The sequence below is a fragment of the Sinohyriopsis cumingii genome, chromosome 8 (assembly GCF_028554795.1).
Source record: "Sinohyriopsis cumingii isolate HCF-2022 chromosome 8, ASM2855479v2, whole genome shotgun sequence".
NCBI lineage: Eukaryota > Metazoa > Mollusca > Bivalvia > Unionida > Unionidae > Sinohyriopsis > Sinohyriopsis cumingii.
The window spans coordinates 97,399,356-97,422,350 of NC_142968.1; the positions used below are offsets into that span (position 1 = coordinate 97,399,356).

Below are 22,995 nucleotides of genomic sequence, written 5' to 3' on the forward strand. Positions count from 1 at the left end.
GTATACTTTGTTCATTTTCTTTTTACATGTACTTTTTTCTTACGTTGAAGAGTTCAAACTGTCTTGCCAGATTAATGTTCTGGAAATTTCTTAAGCATGTTTACACCCGATATATTGTACAGTTTGTTGAAGACCCCAGTGGCATTCCAACTTTTTATGCGTCTCTATTGTACAAAATTCTTTTTCATTAAAATTCATTTGAAAGGCAAAATATCATGTCATGCCATTATCTTGATTACATCCTTTGTTCGGTAATGCAGCTTTAAAAAGATGAATATTGCCTACTCCCTTTGCAATGTTTTTGTAAGGGTTGGATTGGTTGGGTGGGGTGCTCCCAATATTTTATTTAAACTATTATAGATTTTGGTTGGAAGTTATATTAGTGAATGATAGATGTAAAGCTCCAAGCCCCAACAATGCCGACAGTTAGATGATTAAATAAACAACAAGGTAGAAGTTCAATGAATAACAGTTTAATAACAATTCAAAAATCAAATGATTCAAATTCCCAATTACACACCTTCTGCTCGACCTTTAATAGCCTATTGTATCACTTGATTAACAGTGTGAGATCGAGTTCCACCTGTCCTTGTATTCTTTTTATCTGTGGTATTCTTCTCTCTCCAATTTCTTGCAATTCCTTTAACAGTTACTCCCCGACTTTCTGCAAATTCCTTCTCCTCTTCCTCGACTTCTCTACACTCCTTCCTCTCCTCCTCAACTTTCTCCTCCAAACTTCTTTTCCTCCTCCTCCACATTCTCTCCACCGACTAGACTTCCTTCGACTTCGACTGTTTCACCTAGTCTTACTTCCGTCTCAAACTCTTGAAGACTCGGGACTCAATCAAACCCAAAATTATGTATCCCCTAAAAGCTTCTTTTTTGAAGCTTTGTCTTTCCTTAGAATCTACCTCTAGATTATGCAGCCAAATTACGAGTGGCTCTCTCAGAGTAACCCTATTGCCCAGCAATCTTCCCAGGCGAATACTAAATTTTCTCTTAAGAGTTATGAATGTTATCATTCAGCCTGCATTGTACTCACGCCCTCTGTCTCCATTCCGATTGGATATCGCTGTGAAACAATCAAATCAAATTTAGTGACAATGTCCCTCTCACTGCCTGTCAACATGGGGATGGATAAGAACACACCTCGTTCACCCTGCTGGCTTCCCTCTGATCTTAGGACTAAGCTGTAACACATAGGTGTGATACGGCAAGCCTATTTCAAATGATGCGAGCAGTCGCCTTTGCCAACTCAACTTTCTGGTCTTTGGCGGGTCACAGTAACATTGAGTAAGAGTTTAACACTAGCCTGCGGCAATCTTTAGACATCAAACACATGGATGCAGTAATATTTCCAAGATAGTAGATTATAGCTTATACTTGACTTTATAGCTGGGCCTTAACAAACAGGATACTTTCATTTCTTTATAACAGCTAATTTAAAATGCTTGGTTTCCAAAAACTCCCAAACAATAATTTGCCAAAGTTTATTTTTTTCATTTCGAACGAAACTCTGATTAATATATCAGTCATATATTTTATGCATCTTGTGCAATTTTCTTATTAACTTTAAACAATTTCTTCCGACTTCATTTTAGGTCCATTTCCTTGATTCAGATATGAATTTCCTTTCAATATATAGAATTCACATTGTCAATTTTAAACATGAATAAATTTCAGACTTTGGCATGATAATGTTTTTCATTGGCTTCAGTGGTGGACAGTTACTCTGACAATTTGCCATGTGGTACTTAAATAATTATTTAAAGATTGTTGATTTCTATTTGAGAATTAATTGTTTTGTTGTGGGGTGGAAAAGGTAATTGAAGGGAATAATGTTTTTCATTTTATTATATACATACCTTTTTTCTTACGTTGAAGACCTCATGCTGCCTTGCTAGTAGATAGATCTATTTTGCATTCTTCTTCTGTCACCAATCAAAAGTGCGTGATACATTATTTTACTCTTTCCATACATCATTTTTGTACCATTTATATCGAAATATAATTTTCATTTAACTGATGGGGATCGTTTATTATCAGATATCTCAGGAGCAGCATAGCAAATTCAGCATGTTACTATGGAATAGCTGACTGTGTACAAAACACCACAGATCAATACAGAAAATGGATGACAACTAATATCAACAGGTAAGTGTCATTTGCCTATGCCAAAATGTTGATCCAAATTTATTCCATAAGCACCTAACAATATGTCTCTTTCCCATGCATTTAATTGTAGAAATAACATGAGGGACCACCTACATGGTGTAAATTCTTACACTAAAATACAAAAGATAACAGTCTTGATTCTTTACATTTATGATGTCTGTTTTCTCTATGTTTCTCTGGAAATTCCCTTGCAATAGTCGACACAGATTACCTGATACTATCTGCAAAATGTCTTATTAAATGTTTTGAAAATGGTCCGTTAAAAAGAAGTTTTAAGAACTAATAGCATGTACTGCAGCTCCTTGTTGCAAAGAAGGCCAGTCTTATTAATTTTATGATCAGTGAGTACCCCTTTGAGACCCGAAAGGAACATGCATAGAGTATATACTTCCTTAAAAATAGTAATTTCTTATAGTGAGTGATTTATATACAGTGGTTGTTGGCAAACTCAAATATACTAATATTTCGATCTACACATAGCGACTGGCAACAAGAGTTTCTAATTAATACTATCTTTGGTCAAAATATTTTAAAATCTTCGTTACTGCTGGTAAGTCTAGCAATTATAATCTGCTCCTTATATCACAATCCATTGTTTTCATATAACAAGTATTGACCCTGACCTGAAGTCCACCATTTACTGCACGGCTGTGCGAGAAGGTGGTGCTGACGAGTGGGATTTTGCATTAGACCAGTATAAAAAGAGTCCTGTCGCGGCTGAGAAATCCCGCCTTCTATCTGCCATGGCCTGTACACGAGAAGTCTGGATACTAAGCAAGTAAGATTGTCCATATATATGTATAGTTAAACAGACAGCAAAATCTAAACATATGTGTTTATGATTTATATTAATTAAGTTTACCTTAGTTTGCTTTCAGGCTTGGTTTATGCTGCTGCCTTGATTTATTTTCACTTTTTCTTAGCATCGATGATTGAAAGATTGCTTTCCTTTCCTATGAACGTCTTAATTTGCATTTTTAAAATAATTACCTAGTGTTACCTTTGTATACCTGTTTATTTTTCTCCTGTAACAATTGCAACTGTATTTGTAGCTGTAAATATACGCTAATGTTTTTACTGATTGATCAACAGGTTTTAACTTAGCCTTTATTCATATGTCAGTTTGGCAGTAAATTCAGCCTAGTTTTACTGGATCCTTTTTCAGCTTTTGCTCCTCACCAAATCTGCATTTCCTTAAAACATTTTTGGAAAAGTATTTTTGTTTTGTATAGTCTCTCTTAGCATTACAATCTGCTATGAAAATCTTTTAGATGAGAGAGTATTGATTTTAGAAATGAAAATATTATCTTGCAGCTAGTACATGTACATATTTATGTTCCATCCTTGCAAACAAAATAGTTCATATAATCGATCTAATTTAAAAATGTACATTTTACTATTTGATTTAAACATATTTGGTTTCATTATCGATTGTCATATAGTTTGGTTGAAACTGCTCAATAAGCTTATTTTTTAATAGTTTTTTTCATTCATAATTTTGACTTTATCATGTTAGTGGGGTTTGAATGACTAAGCATATTGCTATCCTGTAGAAGGCTATTACAGAATGGATTCTAATGAGACATGGTATAGTATAAACCACTGGTAAGCAGCTGCCAAGATGGTACTCAAAAGTAAATGTGGTAAAACTTATCAATTCTTATGATGTCTTGTTGTTGTTATTATTATTAGCAGTAGTAGTAATAGATGTTGTTGTTGTGGTTGATGTTGTAGCATTGTATTTGTGAACAACAGGTATCTGGAAATGACCTTGGAAGGGACAGACATCAAGACACAGGATGTTAGCTCAGTCATTATCGGCGTGGCTGCAAATCCTGTCGGAACCCCACTGGCTTGGGACTTCTTCAGGGAAAAGATAGAAGACATTTTGAACAAGTATGTACCATTCTATTTGGACAATATGTATTGCTAGCAAAATTATAGAAAATATAAAAGTATAAGAGATACACAATAGTTTCACGTTTTGATTGCTTTAAAAAGAAAAGAAATTGGTGTTCATTATCCTCTCTGAAGTTTGGAATGTATCTAGATAAGTCAACCACAAATCGTTTCTTTTTGCCAGTTCATGCTTGCACATATGTTCTGTGTATATAATCCGAAATATATAACGTTTAAAACTTATCACCTATTTGTCCTCTTTGATTTTTTAAACGAATACAATCACCCTATTATTTGAGTTATTCTTAACTTCGCCTCAAATAAATTGTCAATTACATGTACTGATTTTGTGTTACAATTTGTACCTTTACTATTATTTGTCCAAGCTGGTAGACATTCAGATGACATGCATACCTGTCTGTATTATACCAACACATGCGACATATGCAATGTCCTGGTGTGCAGTAATTTTTGTATTAATGTAACAGCCAGTAAAGTTAATGATGAGACATTACCAGTCAGTATTTTTCATCACTAGGTTTGGAAGTGGATCTTTCTCATTATCAAACATGATCAAAGGATTGACTTCTACATTCAACACAAATTTTCAACAACAGCAGGTAAATTGATTATTTTGAACTTGTTGGAAAGAGTTTGTAAATCTCGAGCAAATGCAATGATTTGTATACATATAATTGTAAACATACATACAAAATTAATATGCAATTACATAAATTCCAAATGCCTACAGAATTTTGGGAATGGTTTTGGAAGTTTTTTTTCTTGATTCCTATTTTGTGTTCAGTTTACAGAGAATTAACTCACCAACATATAGTGACCGTTTAAGATTGAAACATCAAAGTTGATGGATATCGTAAGTATGATCAGACAATGACATTCATTATGTTGTTCCTATTTGTTGCTTACTTTGCATGTGATGTTTGGTTAAACAAAGTTACTATTATGAGAGTAACTCATAGTTGCTACATATGTAATTCTAAAATTGTAGATAGAAAGGGAAGCTATTTTTTTTCAAAATTGTTTTGTCTCTATTAATGCTATGTAATTCTCATTTCGTCAGTAAATTCATCTTTCCACATACTATTGTGTACATCGACAGACAGAAAGCTTGCTAGTATGAATGCATGCAAGTCTGTCTGTTTGTATGTGTGACTCACAAGCCTCCCTACCTGTTGCAAATTTGACTTAGAGATGATTGATAAACCCAAGTGGATGATGAACAGGTTTAAGTTCGAATTACTTAAAGTTAACCATTCCAAATATAATACACTGTATGTATCTTTGTTAATCATGTGGATGGATGACTGCAATTTTAGAATGATGGAATGAATCCATCTATGGCTGGATAAACTTATCCTTTTGTCTATTTTCCAGTTGGAGGAATTCAAGGATCAACACCCTGACCTGGGTTCTGGTACCAGAGCTTTACAACAAGCCATCGAGACTACTGAGGCAAACATCAACTGGATGAAAGAGAATTATGACATTGTTGCCAAGTGGTTACAGGGCCAAAAGGCATAAAGTTTCCAATGTGGAATGACATTGTTGACAAGAGATCAAAAGCATAATTTTATTGATCTCACATATTAAGCAGAATTCTGAGATACTTGCTAAGTGACTGCAGTAGCAGGTCCCAGTTCTGTAATCCAAAATTAAAACAGTTTTAAAGTTATAATTTAAAAAATTAATTTGCACAAAATTGCAGCCTGCTTGTCACATTCTTACTGACCCAGTTTACAGTTAATTATCTTACATCTGCCATGTATATGTCAGTATGTATTACTTGTATTTTGTCTCAGTATCATAAACTATGCAACAAATCCAATATTCACTCATACCTACTCTACTTTTCAGTGAAATAACAATCATCACTTTTATAATAATGATGTAAATAGAAACTTCAATCTGCTGTAAATATTTACATAATTGTCTGAACTAGAGAGCATATTTAGAGAGTGTTATTTTTAAGTGTCAAGAACAAATAAATTGTAATAAAGAAAAAATAAAATTGTCCCTTTTACCAATATTCAATATGCTATATTTAATGTAAAAAAATAAACTTTATTCATCTTGCTCAGACAAAAAATAAATATACTTATAATGAATAATGCTAAACAACATTGATTATTGGTTACTTTTCTGAAACAACGAATGAAAGAACAATAATATATCAGATAATCTGATGACCTTAACTTAAAAAGCATATACTATATAAATGATTCCAGTTTCACTGCAAATACTTGATTTATTTGACAAGACAAAAACGACTTCTACCAATTCTAAAAGCACAAAGCTGGAGTAAAGAAAATTAAATTAAAAAATACATTTAAAATGAGTCAAAGCCTGTAATAAAATATATGTGTGTGTGATTTATATTTTTAACATAGCTTTAACAATTTTTAAGTCATACTGCTATGTCTGCAGTGTGGCAGTTTATAGTGATGTCTAGCACTGGGGCATCTTGCTCCAGGGTGACCAGTCCTAACACTAACCTTTATGCTGAGTGCCAAGCGAGGCAGCTGTTAGTACCATTTTTGTAAGTTTTTGGTATGACTCTGCTGGGGATCAAACCCATGACCTCCTGCATCTGAGGCAGATGCTATAACCACTAGAGCGGTCATAGAATATAAGGAAGGAAAATGTCTTTATTTTTTTTGTCAGGTATAAAAGAAAGTTCAAAGTGTCCAGACTGTCCATCTCTCAGTGTCCTCAAAAGACTATCGGTTATACATAATAATAATAAAGGTCATTAAAATATTTTATTTTATACAATCAAGAGACTTGTGATTGTTAAATTGTAAATCTGTAATGCAGACAGATAACCCTATTTTTCGATGATATATTCCTTTTAGTACGCTGACTTGTAATATATGTTCTCTACAATAAACTGTTGAGTATGAGTTTATAATTTATCCAAATGATTGTATACTACCATATTTATCTTATGATTAGCCAGAAAACACACCTATTTCATATTATTGCAATGCACTTCTTGAATCTTCTCATAGCTTTGCTATATGAGAATATGCTGATCATAAAGTACTGGATTTTCATAAGTGTGATTTAGATTCTTAGCATAATTTTAACAATTTTCCAGTCATATCGTTACAATGTCTGTAGTGTGGCACTTTAAAGTAATGTCTAGCACTGGGGCATCATGCTGTAGATATGTAGCATGATGTCCCACCCAGTCACATTATCATGGCACCAGGCCAACTAGTCCTAACACTAACCTCTTAATTCTGAGCACCTAGTGAGGCAGCTGTTGGTACCATTTTTAGAAGTCTTTGGTATCCCTTGGCCGGGGTTCGAACCCATGACCTCTTGCATCTGGGGCTGATGCTCTAAGAGTCTAAACACTAGGCTACTGGAGTGGTGCTTTCCATAAGAGAATTACAAGTAATCTTTCTTTTGTTAAGTAGTTTTCTTCACAGATGAAACATTAGAGTTAACTCAAAAGCATTAATCTATATGATAAACTTTGTATTTGACAAAGCCTCTAAATTTAGCATTAAGTACTTTTTTGGGGTGAGTAATATTAAATGACTAATTACCAGTCTGCAACATTATACATAATTCTCAGTGTGATTGTGTGTTTGTGTGTGTGTGTGTTCAGTCTCTACGGCATGTCTTTTCATTTCACCATTTTACAGTCCCTCATCACTGCAATAAGTTTTGTATACACCATACCAAAAATACTTTAAGATCACATTTTCATCAAAACAACTAAACTGAATACCAAGGGAATGTATTATCTAAATGATTTCAATGTCAAATGGATGGAGAAGATTATTTTTTTCAATAACTGAAACTGAATTGACTCATCTTAAAAGAAACAAGAATACCTGTTTATTTTTTTAATGATTTAAAGGAGTAGATTGCAAATTATATGATAACCTGTATCCTTGACAAAGCAGGAAGTGATTTTTTACTGAAGTACTATTACATGACTAATTACAGGTATGCTACATTATTCCTAAGTCTCTGTCTGTCTGTGTGTGTGTTGAATCTCTATGGCATGCCTTTTCATTTCACCATTGTACAGTCCTTCATCACTGCAAAAGTTACATATACACCATGCCAAAATAACTGAATATAAGGGAACCTCTTTTCTAAATGATTTAAATGCCAAAAGGATGTAGAAAATTATTATTGACTGAATGAAACTGAAATGACTGTCTTCAACGAAACAACAAGAATACGTGTTTATAATTTCATGATTTAAAAGAGTAGACTGCAGATTATATTCTGCAAGAGTGGATAGAATGATGGTTGAATGGATAGATGAATAAATATAATGAATGCATGTGTACTCTTTTAAATCTGGTGAAATATGTAATTAAAATTATCAATCCCAATTCACTTTGAAACCCATTTAGAAGGACCAGTATCTGTATCTAGGTCTGGGACAGGAGCCTTATAAAGTCAAGGCCATGCAGACCAATAACTGCCTCTAGGTCTGAGACAAGAGCCTTACAAAGTTGAGACCATACAGACCAATATCTGTAACTAGGTCTGGAACAGGAGCTTCACAAAGTTTAGACTATACAGGCCAATATCTGTACCTAGATCTGGGACAAGAGCCTTACAAAGTCAAGACCATACAGACCAATATCTATATCTAGATCTGGGACATGAGCTTTACAAAGCTGAGACCATACAGACCAATATCTGTATCAAAATCTGGGACAGGAGCTTCACGAAGCTGAGACCATACAGACCAATATCTGTAACTAGGTCTGGGACAAGAGCCTTACAAAGTTGAGACCATACAGACCAATATCTGTAACTAGGTCTGGGACAGGAGCTTCACAAAGTTGAAACCATACAGACCAATATCTGTAACTAGGTCTGGGACAGGAACTTCACAAAGTCGAGGCTACACAGACCAATATCTGTATCTAGGTCTGGGACAGGAGCTTCACAAAGTTGAGACCATACAGACCAATATCTGTATCTAGGTTTGGGACAAGAGCCTTACAAAGTTGAGATCATTCAGACCAATATCTGTAACTAGGTCTGGGACAGAAGCTTCACAAAGTTGAGACCAAACAGGCCAATATCAGTAACTAAGTCTGGGACAAGAGCTTAACAAAGTCAAGTCCAGCAGTGTGACAGGTTAAAGTAATGTCTAGCACTGGGGCATCATGCCGCAGACATGTAGCATGATGTCCCACCTAATCACATTATCCTGACACCAGGCCGACCAGTCCTAACACTAGCCTCTTAATGCTGAGCTCCAAGAAAGACAGCTGCTAATATGATTTGTATAATTGTTTGGTATGACTTGGCCACGTTTTGAACCAGCGACCTTCTGCATCTGAGGCGGATGCTGTAACCACTAAGCCACTGGAGAAGTGGCCGATGTAAACAGAAACCAGAATCAGCAACAGACTTGAATGATATTAGATTACAGTCAGGTGGCTTTTTTAATGTTGTTGCTGATAGAATCAACAATAAAAATAAAAAATCCTTTGTCACAACTCTAAAGTCATCATTTTCAGTTTCCTATTTCCATGCAAGCCAAATCTCAAAAAAATATTCTTGTACATCATAAACTGGGAGGAAATCCACACCATAATTTTCATCAAAAAACAAAGATTTATTTTCCTCTAAAGAAAGAGAAGAATGACATGTAAAACCAGTTGTTTGGTCTTGGCTACAAATCTGTATAATCACATCTGTAGTACACTATTAAATTTCGTGGAATTCATGGAAGATGACCCTGAAGGAATCTACCCATTTTCAGGAAATCAGATGTTGGCTTGTGGTCGCAAAAGCTCAGTCATTTTCTTGAAGATAATATCAATGTCAAACTTTTAGTAGGTAACAACTAAGTAACGTCAGAAAAGTGACATATATACCAAGGTTAACCAAAATCCAAGTCCATTGGCTGCACATCTGCTGGATGAAGCTGCGGACATTTGGACTAGGAAATTAACTAGTCAAGAACAACATCCATTTCATTGGCTTTGAAACTGACATGGTGGGTGGAGCAATGTTGCAGCAGCCAATCAGCAAGGTTTATCAAATGGGTATGCAAAATATGAAGCCTGTATAATTGTCTTAATACTGACTTTGTCAACAGTGGACTCTTATGGCCATGGAGCTTTGAAAGACAACAAAATTAAATTGTACCAACCAGTTAACACTGTGAAAACACAAAATAAAGGTTTATGCATGCAGACTCTAATTTTATCAACTACTGAGGAAAAAAATGCTAAAAACAACACAAAGGAGAAGTGTTTACTGAATAAGTAGCACTGATATAGAAATACATATGAATATATGTGGAATCAATTTAAAAGAAACCTACTATAACATGTTTATAACAAAAAAATACATGGATATCACTGATTTTACTACTTGACAATATATTCCATCAAGATTATCTCCATTACATGAAAAAAACATTGTCTGCTAACAAAGCCTCAATGTCATCCAGCTAGCATAACTCAAAGTGTTGCTAAGCATCAATTGATATATCCTTCATCATCAACAAAACCAGTTTCACTAAGCATCCATCGATATGTCATCCTTTATCGTTGACCTAATCAGTTCAATGAAGCGTGTCAACCTTTGGGATGACACTAAGATGTATTTATTTCACTAAAGTTTAAAAAAAGAATGAGTATACAATGCAAAAAGGTTTAATGAAATGAGTGTTAGGGTTTTTAATCTTAAAGAATCTAAATAGAAACACAAAGGAGAAAACAACAGATCTGTTTAGGGATTATTAAAATAACTGGTAGAAGTAATACTGATATAAACCATGAACATTCTGTTTGTCAATATGTACCAATTTGATACCAAATCTACCTGTTTTTCTTATTCAGATACAAGCTACTTACAAAGTCTGGTCAAGTTATAATATACATGTGCATTTATAATACTAATAATGAGGACTTTAAATAGCGCCTAATCTTTAGAAGCTCTAAGCACTTTACAACATTAGACAACACCTATAAGATAAAAAACATAATATTATTACAAAAACAAACACCATGAAATTAGAAAAACATTAAAAAATAAGAAAAAAACATGCTGAGAATATTTCAGGTAGGAAACATTATTAGGTCTTTAAGTTTGTTCTTGCAGTCAAAATAAGAGCATTATTTTAGAGCCCTCTTGAATGTGATCACGGTGTCTTTGTGTCTAAGTTCAGTGGGCAATTCATTCCACGTTGCTGGGCCTTGGTATGCAAAAAGACGCTGGTACATGGATTTCCTTCTTTCAGTCCCTATGATCCTGGCTTTTTTTTTCTCCATCTGAACCCATGATCAAATTGGGGTTTTTCTGTTTCCCTATTTCAAGATACAACTACCTACAAAGTTTAGTAATGGCAGACGGTGACTTTACATCATAGGGAACAGATGGATGTATTTAACGATGTATCAACAACATTATTATATGATACGCATTATGGCAGGTGTATAAAAAAGGAATCGGATTTGGTTGATATTATATATAGTAACAATATTTTGAGAACTAGTAACATTTTTGTTCTACTTGTCGTCAGAATTACAAGTAAATAAATATTCCTTTTTGCAAACTCTGAAACACAAACTAGAAATTATAAGCAATGCAGCACTGACTTCTATGCTTGTCTCATTCAGCAACTAAATCATTTTCACACACACACACAGTACTATTATGCTATACCCTTATAGGATTATGAAAAAAGTCTGAGGACTCTTCCACACAAGCAACTGCAACAAAATTAGTGAAACAAGAGTTGCACATTATAATGCACAGGTAAATGTGTATAAAGCCAGAAAGATCATAAATCCTACATGTTTTCCACATGCACAGAGGGGGGTGGGGGGGGCAAAAACCAAACTTACAATAGAGATAATAAAAACTCAAATATGTAATTCTTGACATATAAACAATATTTTATGCTAGGCTATGAATTACTGATTTTCTGATATATATTTTCACTGGCTGTCAATAGACACATACAATTATAACCATAATTCTTAAACACTTACATAGCAGACATAAACGATACATAACTATTGATTTTCAATTCTGGTTGACAAAGAGTTACTGCCCTTAGAAAAATCATTATACTGACACTAAGACCACAGGTTGATATGGAGATCAATTTTCTTGGGTAAATACAATATTCCACCAATGAAAATGAGTTCAATGCATTGTTTCTTTGAGCCGTTAAATGATATTGCCCAAAGCAATGTTTCACAGCTAAATACGACAATGCATTTAATGAGAAAAAAATACCAAATGTGTTTAATTACTTACCATCTTAACATATTCTCTTGTGAGACCAATATGTTGTTTAATGGATATTTTTTATGCAAGTAATAAGGTGATGGTATCTATAGATATATCTGGGATCCTGAAATTATGATTATGCTTGTTGTTCTTGTGTGAAAACTATCATAAGGAATAGGGTTTCTGCTAACTGTTTAACAGCAACAGTACAACAGCTGTTTTTCATCCAAAATCAAAAAAACAGTAAACAGCTGTTTTTTTTCTAACTGTTTTACTGTTTCTAATGGACATTGAGACATTGGATTTTGAAGCTCTCAAAACTCTTCTGAAGGTAATGGAACCTGTGAAACTTGCTGTTGAGAATCTAAGTCGAGAAGACGCGACGTTGATGAGTGCTGACACAATTTTAGAATTCATATTCAAAAGATCTCTAACCTGAATAATGACATTAGTACCAAGCTCATGGAAAATTTGAAGCGTCGCATTGAAGAGCGACTGAACAATGATGTCATGAACCTCCTGCGCAGTCTCAAAGATCCATCTGTCGCCCCGTCAAAAACTACGCTAAATTTCACAGGAAATCTAGCGTCTCGTCTATTTGAAGTCAACGATGTAGAAGATGTCGTCGAACAGTCGTCAAATGATGCTGAAAGTGTGAACTTGTCTCTTCAAGATGAATTGAATTTGTTGCTTCAAAAAGATGGATCATCAACTGCAGTCGGAGGGCAAGACAGTTTCAAATGGCTCAAGTCCGAATTCACGCTCTTCAGGAACTCTGGCCAGTGCACTGAAAATCTCCAGAAATTGTACAACGTAATTCTATCCATTAAACCGACATCAACAGACGCTGAAAGAGTTTTTTCGGTCTGTACGAATTTCTGTACAAAATTAAGATCGCGTCTCTCAGACAAGTCGCTTAATGCACTTGTATTCTTGAAATATTATTATAGGAAGTAAAAATGTATTGATTTAGAACTTATCACGAAAGATATATAATAAAATGGTGTTCATCAAAAAAATAAGCTATTGACTGTAAAATTAGTGAAAATATCAAAAAAACAGTAAAAACAGCTGTTAACAGCTGTTTTTTGAAAATTGAAAACAGTTAACAGCTGTTTTTCAAAAATGACTGTTTTTCAGAAACCCTAATAAGGAAGTATAGAAACTTGTAATCATTGATATATCTGATTATATAAGTACATCCATCAGAAAATGAAAATTTTATGGATTAGGTGTTGTTTTGCTTTTGTTATCAACATAATGAAATGCAGTAAACAGAAACTTAAATGCAAATAATAATTAAAAAAACATAATAAAAATAGAGATTTTACTTATTATAATATTTGTGTCAGAGACTGTCGTGTATAGCCTATCCTGTACTGAAAAATGGCATTCCTGACCCAAGAAGAGGAGGCCCAAGTAGAAAATCGCTTAAAATAAATAACAAAATATTGGTATAGATTCACATGCCAGAAGGTTTTAGATATCACCATTTACCATGCCATTCAATCAAGAAAGAGATAAATCAACCACTCAGGAAAAATGATCCAGATACTTTATACAGAGAGGGTCAGATTGGAATGTTGTCTTAACCAGCGCCCTGGATGCAAAAAGAGAGCCATTTCACGAATAATCCAGAAGGAAGGCAAATGATCTTGACCATGTACTTACCAAGTACAACCTAAAAGAATAGTCACACTTGATTTATAATAATGATGAAAAAGGAGTTAACATCAATCATTCCATTTTCTGCATACTTGCTGGCAATTTCCATCTTTGTGGTGTAACCTCTGGTAAATCATCAACACTCACCATCATTGCAAGCTAATGTGTAGCAGGACTTGAAGTTTTCCCTTTCTTTGTTATTCCTGATAAAATAATGAAGGACAAACAAATCCATGAGCTGATACCAATGTGTCAGAGACAGGGTGGTCCAACTCCTTCATTTTCTTGTAATACCTAGAGAACCACTTTCTTTGTCTTGTACCAGCATGGGAACAAACAACAACTCTATGGGACTCGTAGAATAGGCAGTGCAACAAAACCATCATTATGCACATATTTTCTACCCATACAAGACTAATCCTGCAGCCCATAGATGTTAGCTACTTTATGGATTTCCAGAGGACATAAAATTTTGAATGATCACACACAGGTGTAGTAAGTAAACTTTATACATCAGAGTTAGGATGCATTGCTTATTCTCAAGCAGTATAAAGCAGAGAACCTGCAGCAAGCCATCATGTAACAGGAATATATCTTTTGCCCTGATAGCAAAGCATACAAATGTACCAAAAGTTTTTTTTTTCCATGATGGCATAAACTCAAATCAAGTTCCTGAAAATAATAGTGATGTCCAATACAGTTAAGAGGGAGAATTAAAATCAGAGTCCATATGCTTACACTCAAGCAAAATTCAAAAAAATTCTAGACCAAACAATAAATTTATATTGCTTCAAATATGCCACGATTGTGTCAGGTCACATGATGCTAAACAACAAGATATAGAACATATAACAAAAAGTAAGAAAAAATTGGCAGGAAGAGAGAAGAGGAGCTGTCAGCACAATAATCAAAGACTAAAAAGAAAAGAAGACACATCAAAACATCCTAGGCATGCAATAATGGAAGCATAAAATGATGGCACCAGAAAATCCAGTCCATATCTGAACTGATGCTTACCTAGACATACACAGTGGCAATGAAGAAATCACAACAACAACAAAAAGTGATGTGTTTGCAAAAAGTATGCTCCCAGTGATGTTAAGCTGAATATCTCAGTAATATTTCAAAACTGACTGAGTGTGATACATGTCAACAACCCTAAAAAATCCCACTTGCAAGCTCACAATTTGAGCAAGAGGCATGCATAGATGTATATTCAGCACATATATATCCACCTCTTTGGGCGTATTATCAACTGTGCATCTGTAACAATGTAACTCGGCAATATTCAGATCAGTTCAGATTCAAAGAGTCAATTATGTCAGCAACAAGCACCCTGTCCTGCTCAGACATCACAGTGGTATATCATGCTGCATGTTAGTTTGCATGTGATTTGTTTTTAAGTTCAGTCTTTTCTATTTTGTGTTCACAGTGTTTTTTATTCATACCCCATTTCGCTGGGTATCATGTGTTTTGATTATTAATTATTATTTACAGTGATATTTAATATAGCAATTAAAAAAACTCTAAATAATTAAAAGTTTCTAGAAGCCACAGCTTGTGTTGCTGTCTCAACTACATCATGCGAGCAAGGATTCAGTTTTGTAAACAGAATTAAAACAAAACAAAGATTGGCTCTAGACACTTCCACCCTGACTGATCTGCTACAGATGGTTGTTAACGGACTGCCAGCCGAGATTTACAGTCAGTCAAGCCATCAACAAATGGTTGATTTATAAGTTAGGTAAAATGTTTTTATAAAAACTGCAATTATTATGTTAAAAAAAGAAGCAATAAAACCCAAGTATTTATTAGTTTAAAAAAAACGACAGATTTGTAATGTCAGGTGTTTTTTTATTACCTGAACCTATTATATATTTGATGTTGACAGTGTTTGTCATCCTACCCACCACCCCATCCCCCCTCCCCCTTGTGTTGGCATTCTTTGGCTAACAAGGTGTCATAACAAACTGCAAATTACTGATGGTTACAGTTTTTGAGGGTTGCATGTCAACAATGGGCACATCGTATGCATTGTTCAAGGGTTTATTTCATCAGATGAAGGAATCAATTTATTATTCATTGCAAAAACTGAACACAGTAAACTTGAATCCACTGATATTCTTTGTAAAAGTTGTACTTTATCCAATAAAACTCTTGAATTGTTTTCATTTATTAATTTGTTAATACACACACCTTATCTTAATATACAAACTCTCTCTCTCTCTCATATTTGATATAGGCAGTGATCCACATATTTTATACAAGCAGAACTGTTACAAATATTCATTAAAGAATGTATTCATGAAATTGTCCATTAACTTAACTTCTCTTTCTTTTATCTCAATCATAAATTACTTGCTTAATAACCATACAAGAAAACTATGCATTCTTATTTATTCAGTGAAAAACTTACATTGATATATATATATATATATATATATATATATATATATATATATATATATATATATATATATATATATATATATATATAAGAAATTAATAAACATTAAACTCCCATTCAACAAATTAACAGAGAAACACTGAAGTGATTTAATTCAACGTATAAATAACGAACATATTCTGCAGCATGCATATTATTAGAGATATCAATATATTTTTGGAAAATATACCCAACTCCAATTATTAACTAACCCTCCTTCTCTCTCCTCAGTCTCTCCATAAGGATTCATTTATCTACTAAATAACTAACAGGCAGATATATGTAATTGCACAAACCTCAGTTACAATGCATACAATATAATGTATGTATTTCAAAACTAGTTGATTTGAAATATACTATGATACCACAAATTATGTTTCTACAATTTAGCCTTTTTGGCAAATTCTAATTGTACATCTTGTCAATTTGATGTCAGTGACACAAACCAAGAATACACATCCAGAAAATTAGTAAACTTCAACACATGTGGGGGAAAAATGATACTTTGTAAATGATTTAGAGGAATGCCAAACATTTTTCAACAATGCATATACCAGTAGATACAGCTTAGCACCTTCGATAGTCATTTCAATAGTTTCTTGCAATATTTGAATGTAGATGTTAAAATTCTTGTGATGGGCATGAACCATGACAGGTCAAAGAATGATTCACATTAAGGGCACGAGTCATGGCAGGTCAAAGAATGATTCATATTAAGGGCACGTTTCATGGCAGGTCAAAGAATGATTCACATTAAGGGCACGAGTCATGGCAGGACAAAGAATGATTCACATTAAGGGCACGAGTCATGGCAGGTCAAAGAATGATTCATGTTAAGGGCATGAGTCATGGCAGGTCAAAGAATGATTCACGTTAGGGCCATAAACCACGACAGGTCAAAGAATCATTCATTTTACAGGCATGAACCATGGCAGGTCAAAGAATCATTCATGTTAAGGTCATCAACCATGGTAGTTCAAAGAATGATGTCTATCAAACTAACCTTTTATCCAAACTGTTTTCTTTATTTTAGAAGCTTATAATGTAGAATTTCACTTCAAAGAGAAATTATTTTTCACTCTCCCTTTTTAATTTTTTCTTCTTTTTTGACAAGTTGATTCACTACATCAAAAGGTACATGACACTTAACTGATGGGCATCTCTCATCAAGTCAGGCAGTAAAATTGTCTTTACTGTGATCAAGAATATGTTCAAGGAAGATAGCAAAGGTCACTTGTTATGTGTATATGTGTTCTCTAATCAAGGCATTTTTTTATTTGTTCTTAAAGTCTCATCTGTGCTGACACACTGCCATATTGTTACAAAGTGCATGCTGCAAAGGTCTGATTAATGTAAAGTCTTACAGTATAGACCCTGGGGAAATTGTTCAATTATATTTCTTCCATTAGCAGATATGATGGTGAATTGCAAATATCTTAGTTAAGAAGCAAAACTTGGAAACTGTACAGAATTATTGTTTACTAAAGAACTGAGTTGCCCTTTTCTACCCTCATTTAACCAGCTGACTGTGAGTGGTATGGCCCTCATGCGGATATATGGTAGCAAGCTTAGTCAGTGACACATACTGACTGTCCAACCAAGAAACAATATATAAACATAATTATCTTTGATTTTACATCACTAAGGCATTTATTTAACACTTTAATATCTGACAAATACATGAAATTCAAGATACCTTATATATATATATATATATATATATATATATATATATATATATATATATATATATATAACCAAATGTCCTGCAAATAGTAAACTGTTTGTTATTGAAGGATATAATGTAACTTTAAATGATTTGGAATTTGGAATAATATTCTCAAAAAAATCAAGAAAGATAAATAACATTTCCCCAAATAGTCTGCATCCATTATATCATATAGTATAAATAATACAGGCAATTGGCATCTGTCTCTGACATCACTCTGACTATGATGTCACAGGTGGTATCAAATGAGAGAGTTAGGCTAAGCCATAAGGTTACCTTGTAGAATTTTATATTGCCATCATAAGATAAGGTGATGCTTCTGGCAATTTCATTAATCCTAAAACAACAAAATTAGACATAATGGAATAAGTGTTACATATCAAAAGCTGGCACGCTAGAAGCATGATTAATGAAGATACTGCATACATACATGCTTGCATTGCAGAATTAATAGTGGACCCTAACATACAGCAAATATAAGGAAGTGTTGGGAGTCTTCCTTTTTTTCATTTCAAAATGAAAAATTACTTCTTCCAGATCTCAAAAATGGCCCAAATGCATCTTTAAAGTATGTGATGATGAATGGCTGATAATACAATAAGATGAACACTTTCAGAGGCACTGGTACCTATGTAATGGAATGTCTCATCTATATGTAGCTGAATGACTGGCACCTTTATAACTGAATGACTGGTACCTATGCAATTCAATGACTGGTACCTATGTAACTGAATGACTACTATGTAGTTAAATGACTGCACTTATATAACTGAATGGATGGTACCTGTGCAATTCAATGACTGGTACCTATGAAATTAAATGACTGGTATCTTACAACTGTATGACTGGTACCTATGCAACTAAATAACTAGTACCTATGTAATTGAATGAATGCTATATATGCAATTCAATAACTGGTACCTATGCAATTAAATGACTGGTGCCTATGCAATTAAATGACTGGTACCTATGTAAATGAATGACTGGTACATATGTAACTAATACTGAAAGACTGCTGTTTCAAAGAATATTTGTATAATGCCAACAAAATTAAATTTTTCCTATGGGATTTTATTCAGTAGCACTTGTGCCAGGCCAAAATCATTCCAGCCAGACCAACCAGGGAAACTTCCCAGTACACAGATTCAATGCTCCTTCTATATCTTGATTCATTCCTACTGACTTATACCAGATTTACAGGCACTCTGTGTATCAATATCTGTTTCCACATTATCTGATTGTTTCCAGTCAGATATCTTCATTTCTTGTGGTGAGTCCTCATCTTGGGACAAACTTGCCATTGGATCTGCCAGAGCTCTATCTCTTCTATCAACAATGTTACAATCCTCTTCTTCTTCCACTTTTGTATCAAGAGTTTCCGAGTCATCATTAATGCTATTTTTCTCTCCCACTTTCTTCAGTTGTATATCAGCCTTTGGTTCTACAACTAAGGCAGTATTGTCTCTCTCCTCCACTTGTTTCGTCTGAGGGTCCAGAATCTTGGAGTCATCATCAATGTCTTTTTTCTCCTCAACATGTACTGGACTTATATTTAAACTGTTGGAGTCGTCACTGCTAGTAATATTTATATTCTTCTCAGCTTGTTCCGCTTGTATGCCTATTTTCTGATCTATTTCTGGCAAGGAATCACCTGTGGATCCAAGACAATCTATGCTGGATATACTTTGAGATTTTGTGGAACTCTCTGTCTTGGTATTTGAAAGTTGATGAGAGCCATCTGTATGATTCTCCTGTGTTGTTGCTTCTACCACTTCTGCAGATTTAACCTGAAATGAACAACTTAAGTAAACTTGGATAACTGAAAAGATATGACACATCTAACCAAAAGTCATTTTCCTATATCAGGTGATAACCAAAAGTCATTTTCCTATATCAGGTGATAACTAAAAGTCATTTTCCTATATCAGGTGATAACTAAAAGGCATTTTCCTATATCAGGTGATAATCAGAAGTCATTTTCCTATATCAGGTGATAATCAAAAGGCATTACATGAGATTGTAGTGGAAACAAAACCAATTATTAAAAGCAAAATATTACCTAGTTAAAATGCTTTCTGGTTTTAAAGACAGCTGACTGCATAGACTAGGTTTTCATATACTACCAAGCCATATAAATCTTTTTTCTTTCTTCATCCTTTACATTTTCATACAAAGTTTTTTCATTTTACAAAACTATACACATTTTTGAAAATTTAAAATGAAATGAAAATTAGAATATTCTTGCTACTTATAACCATTGTTACGTATGAACTAGTGTCCTCAAAGACGGTGTTGCTCTACTGGACTAAAGGAACTTCTAGGCATCTAAGATAAAACCATTTCTTCATTTTACTTTTAACTGCTTAGAGATTAAACCATCTCTGAGATAACACACATGTTTGAGATGACCACCATACCTGATGTAAGATAAGGCACTTATTTCATTCAGAACCAATTAGATATCATGAGAAGTCTTTTGATGTAATACCATAAGTATACATGAAAATCACATCAGAAGGAGGACATAAAACTGATAACATTAGCACCATTTTCATTTAGGAGAACCAGATATCAAAATCTTTTGGTGAAAACGCATGTCAATATGTCAATCCATTCAGAAGGAGTAGCAATAACAGGATTTTTAAGATGGCAACAATGTTTGCTACACTGGATGTCAGATTGATATTATTTTCGATTAGAACCAAGTAGACATCATAAGAAGTCTTCTTATGAAAACCGGATGTCTATATGATTTCCCACTTATGAGAAGTAGCGATAAAAAAGTTTTCAAGATGTCTCACTGGATGTCAGATCAATACCATTTTAAACTAGGTCAGAATTACTTAAGTTACTTATACGCAATTTTTATTACCTTTACTGGTCATAAAGCAGTAAACTTTATAGGACAAACCAGACACTGATATGAATATGTGTGTAAAGTTTCCTGGAAATCCTTCAAGTAATTTAGAAAGAGTAGTGGTAACGATCCTGTGGTAATGGACATGTGAAGGACAGAACATGGACAAGAGGACATCTAAGTAAAGGTAACAGATGCTGTACCAACAAGTACATGCAATCAAATAAACATGAACAGCAAGAACAGCAATAGTTTAAGCTGTGAACCTGTAAAATTGTTCTCACAGATTTTATATAACCCACCTATTTATAGTGTGAGCACTCAATCTTTATATCAACCTATCATGCAGTGACAGCACAAGTTTTTAAAAAATACAAAATGGGTAAAACTTCAAACTTCAATTTAAGAATTGACTTTTAAAACTTGTGGATATAAAATGGCAGTCAGTGCTGAAGAGGCAAGTGACAGTGGTTTGCTTGCTGAAGCAGATGAAAATAGAGACAATTTCATGTAAGAAAGTGGGAAATGGACATTTTAGGTAATGGGGATTATTATCTTTACTTCATCAAAATGAACAGTGTTGATGATAACTGTGTATTTGAAAATTTGATTTCAAAAACATGAGTTTTAACAAGCAGAGATCAACATAAAGAACAGCTCTGAATTGGCAAGTGATGGCAGTGATGTGGATGGCGAATTCTGATGAAACTATAGAAACGTCTGCAGGGGAAATGGTTATTTTAGGCAATGCAGATCATCCAAATGAACAGAGATGATGATAACTGGCTAGTAGAAAATTCAAGTCCAAAACTAAATTTTAAAGTGTGGCGATTCAAATGGTGGACAGTATGGGGGGGGGGGGCAAGAGATGTAGATGCCAATAATGATGAAAATTCTGACAATTTGTTGGAGGGAAATTTATATTTTAGGCAATGGGGATCATGATATCATCTGTATCAAAAATGATGCTCAATAAAATCATTTGTAGTGGTGACAGAAAGTGGGGGCGCCATCATTTTCCTACACTCAGAAGTTTACCCTGTCATCATAACATGTAGTTATAACCCAAGAGAATGGCTTTATTCTGGTTATTAAAAGGAATGGATGACTCATCTCTGTTTAGCAGAGTACCCAATATAATTAGTTATCATGGATTGACCATTCTTTATAGATACTTTTCCAATTTCTATCTCAGTGTTATATTCTAACATTTAAGTTAAATGACATTTAAGTTAAATATCCATTAATTTAATGCATTATAAGATTCCAAGATGAAGATGATATATTTTCATTAAACTAAATTATGTACCTCATTTTTACCAAACTGGAGAGAAAAACTGCTGTCTGAATTGACTGACATCACCAGGCCAGATTTTACTGACATGTTGCTTCCCGATTTAGTTGTAGATATGCTGTTCTGTGCTGAGGAACTGCTAGCTGACTTGTTAACCAACTTTTCCTGGAAAGAGTGACTGCTCTCAGACTTGCTAACTGGCTTGTCAATAGAGGAAATGTTGCTTGGTTTACTGACTAACATGTCCATGCTAGACTTGAATGAAGAACTGCTAGATGACTTGCTGCAAGACTTGTTCTGGAGAGAGTGACTACTCTCAGATTTGGCAGGATGGTTTATTGCTGCTATATCATGATGCATGTTAACAGCATTCAGCAGAAGCTCCTTTACTTCACTCGACTTGGCTCTGTCTGCTGCCAGCTCACCCCTCTATACACATTAATGGAGAAAAAAATTTAATCAAATACACCCCTCAATACACATTCATCAAAATCTTATTTTTTGTTTTTAGGATCGAATAAACAGTAAGAAAAGTAAGAGTGAAAACAACAAACTTTGACAAATTTTAAAAAATCACCCAAGAATAATCCATGAATAAAATTTTAGAAGTCCTATTAATGAAATGTTCTAATGAATTCAAGTTCGATTCCTGACAAAGAATTCAAGATGGAAAG

General features: G+C 34.0%; 2 protein-coding genes across 3 annotated transcripts in view; one reads left to right on the top strand and one right to left on the bottom strand.

Annotated features, from left to right (window-relative positions):
- Window positions 1-6,995, top strand: part of LOC149794201 (uncharacterized) — a 58,855-nt gene extending 51,860 nt beyond the window's left edge. For both annotated transcript variants that reach the window (XM_089968309.1, XM_089968308.1), the window contains exons 38-42: window positions 2,047-2,154; window positions 2,786-2,953; window positions 3,931-4,071; window positions 4,613-4,694; window positions 5,470-6,995. In XM_089968309.1, the coding sequence (XP_089824435.1) occupies window positions 2,047-2,154; window positions 2,786-2,953; window positions 3,931-4,071; window positions 4,613-4,694; window positions 5,470-5,616 (646 nt within the window). In that variant the 3' untranslated portion in view covers window positions 5,617-6,995. The remainder of the gene's footprint in view (window positions 1-2,046; window positions 2,155-2,785; window positions 2,954-3,930; window positions 4,072-4,612; window positions 4,695-5,469) is intronic.
- Window positions 6,996-10,327: 3,332 nt separating this feature from the next.
- The window catches only part of LOC149794202 (uncharacterized), a 35,613-nt gene continuing 22,945 nt past the window's right edge, over window positions 10,328-22,995 (bottom strand). Inside the window, exons 9-10 of the mRNA XM_089968310.1 lie at window positions 22,337-22,750; window positions 10,328-19,957 (exon numbers count right to left, since the gene is read on the bottom strand). Coding sequence (XP_089824436.1) covers window positions 19,346-19,957; window positions 22,337-22,750 — 1,026 coding nt within the window. The 3' untranslated portion in view covers window positions 10,328-19,345. The remainder of the gene's footprint in view (window positions 19,958-22,336; window positions 22,751-22,995) is intronic.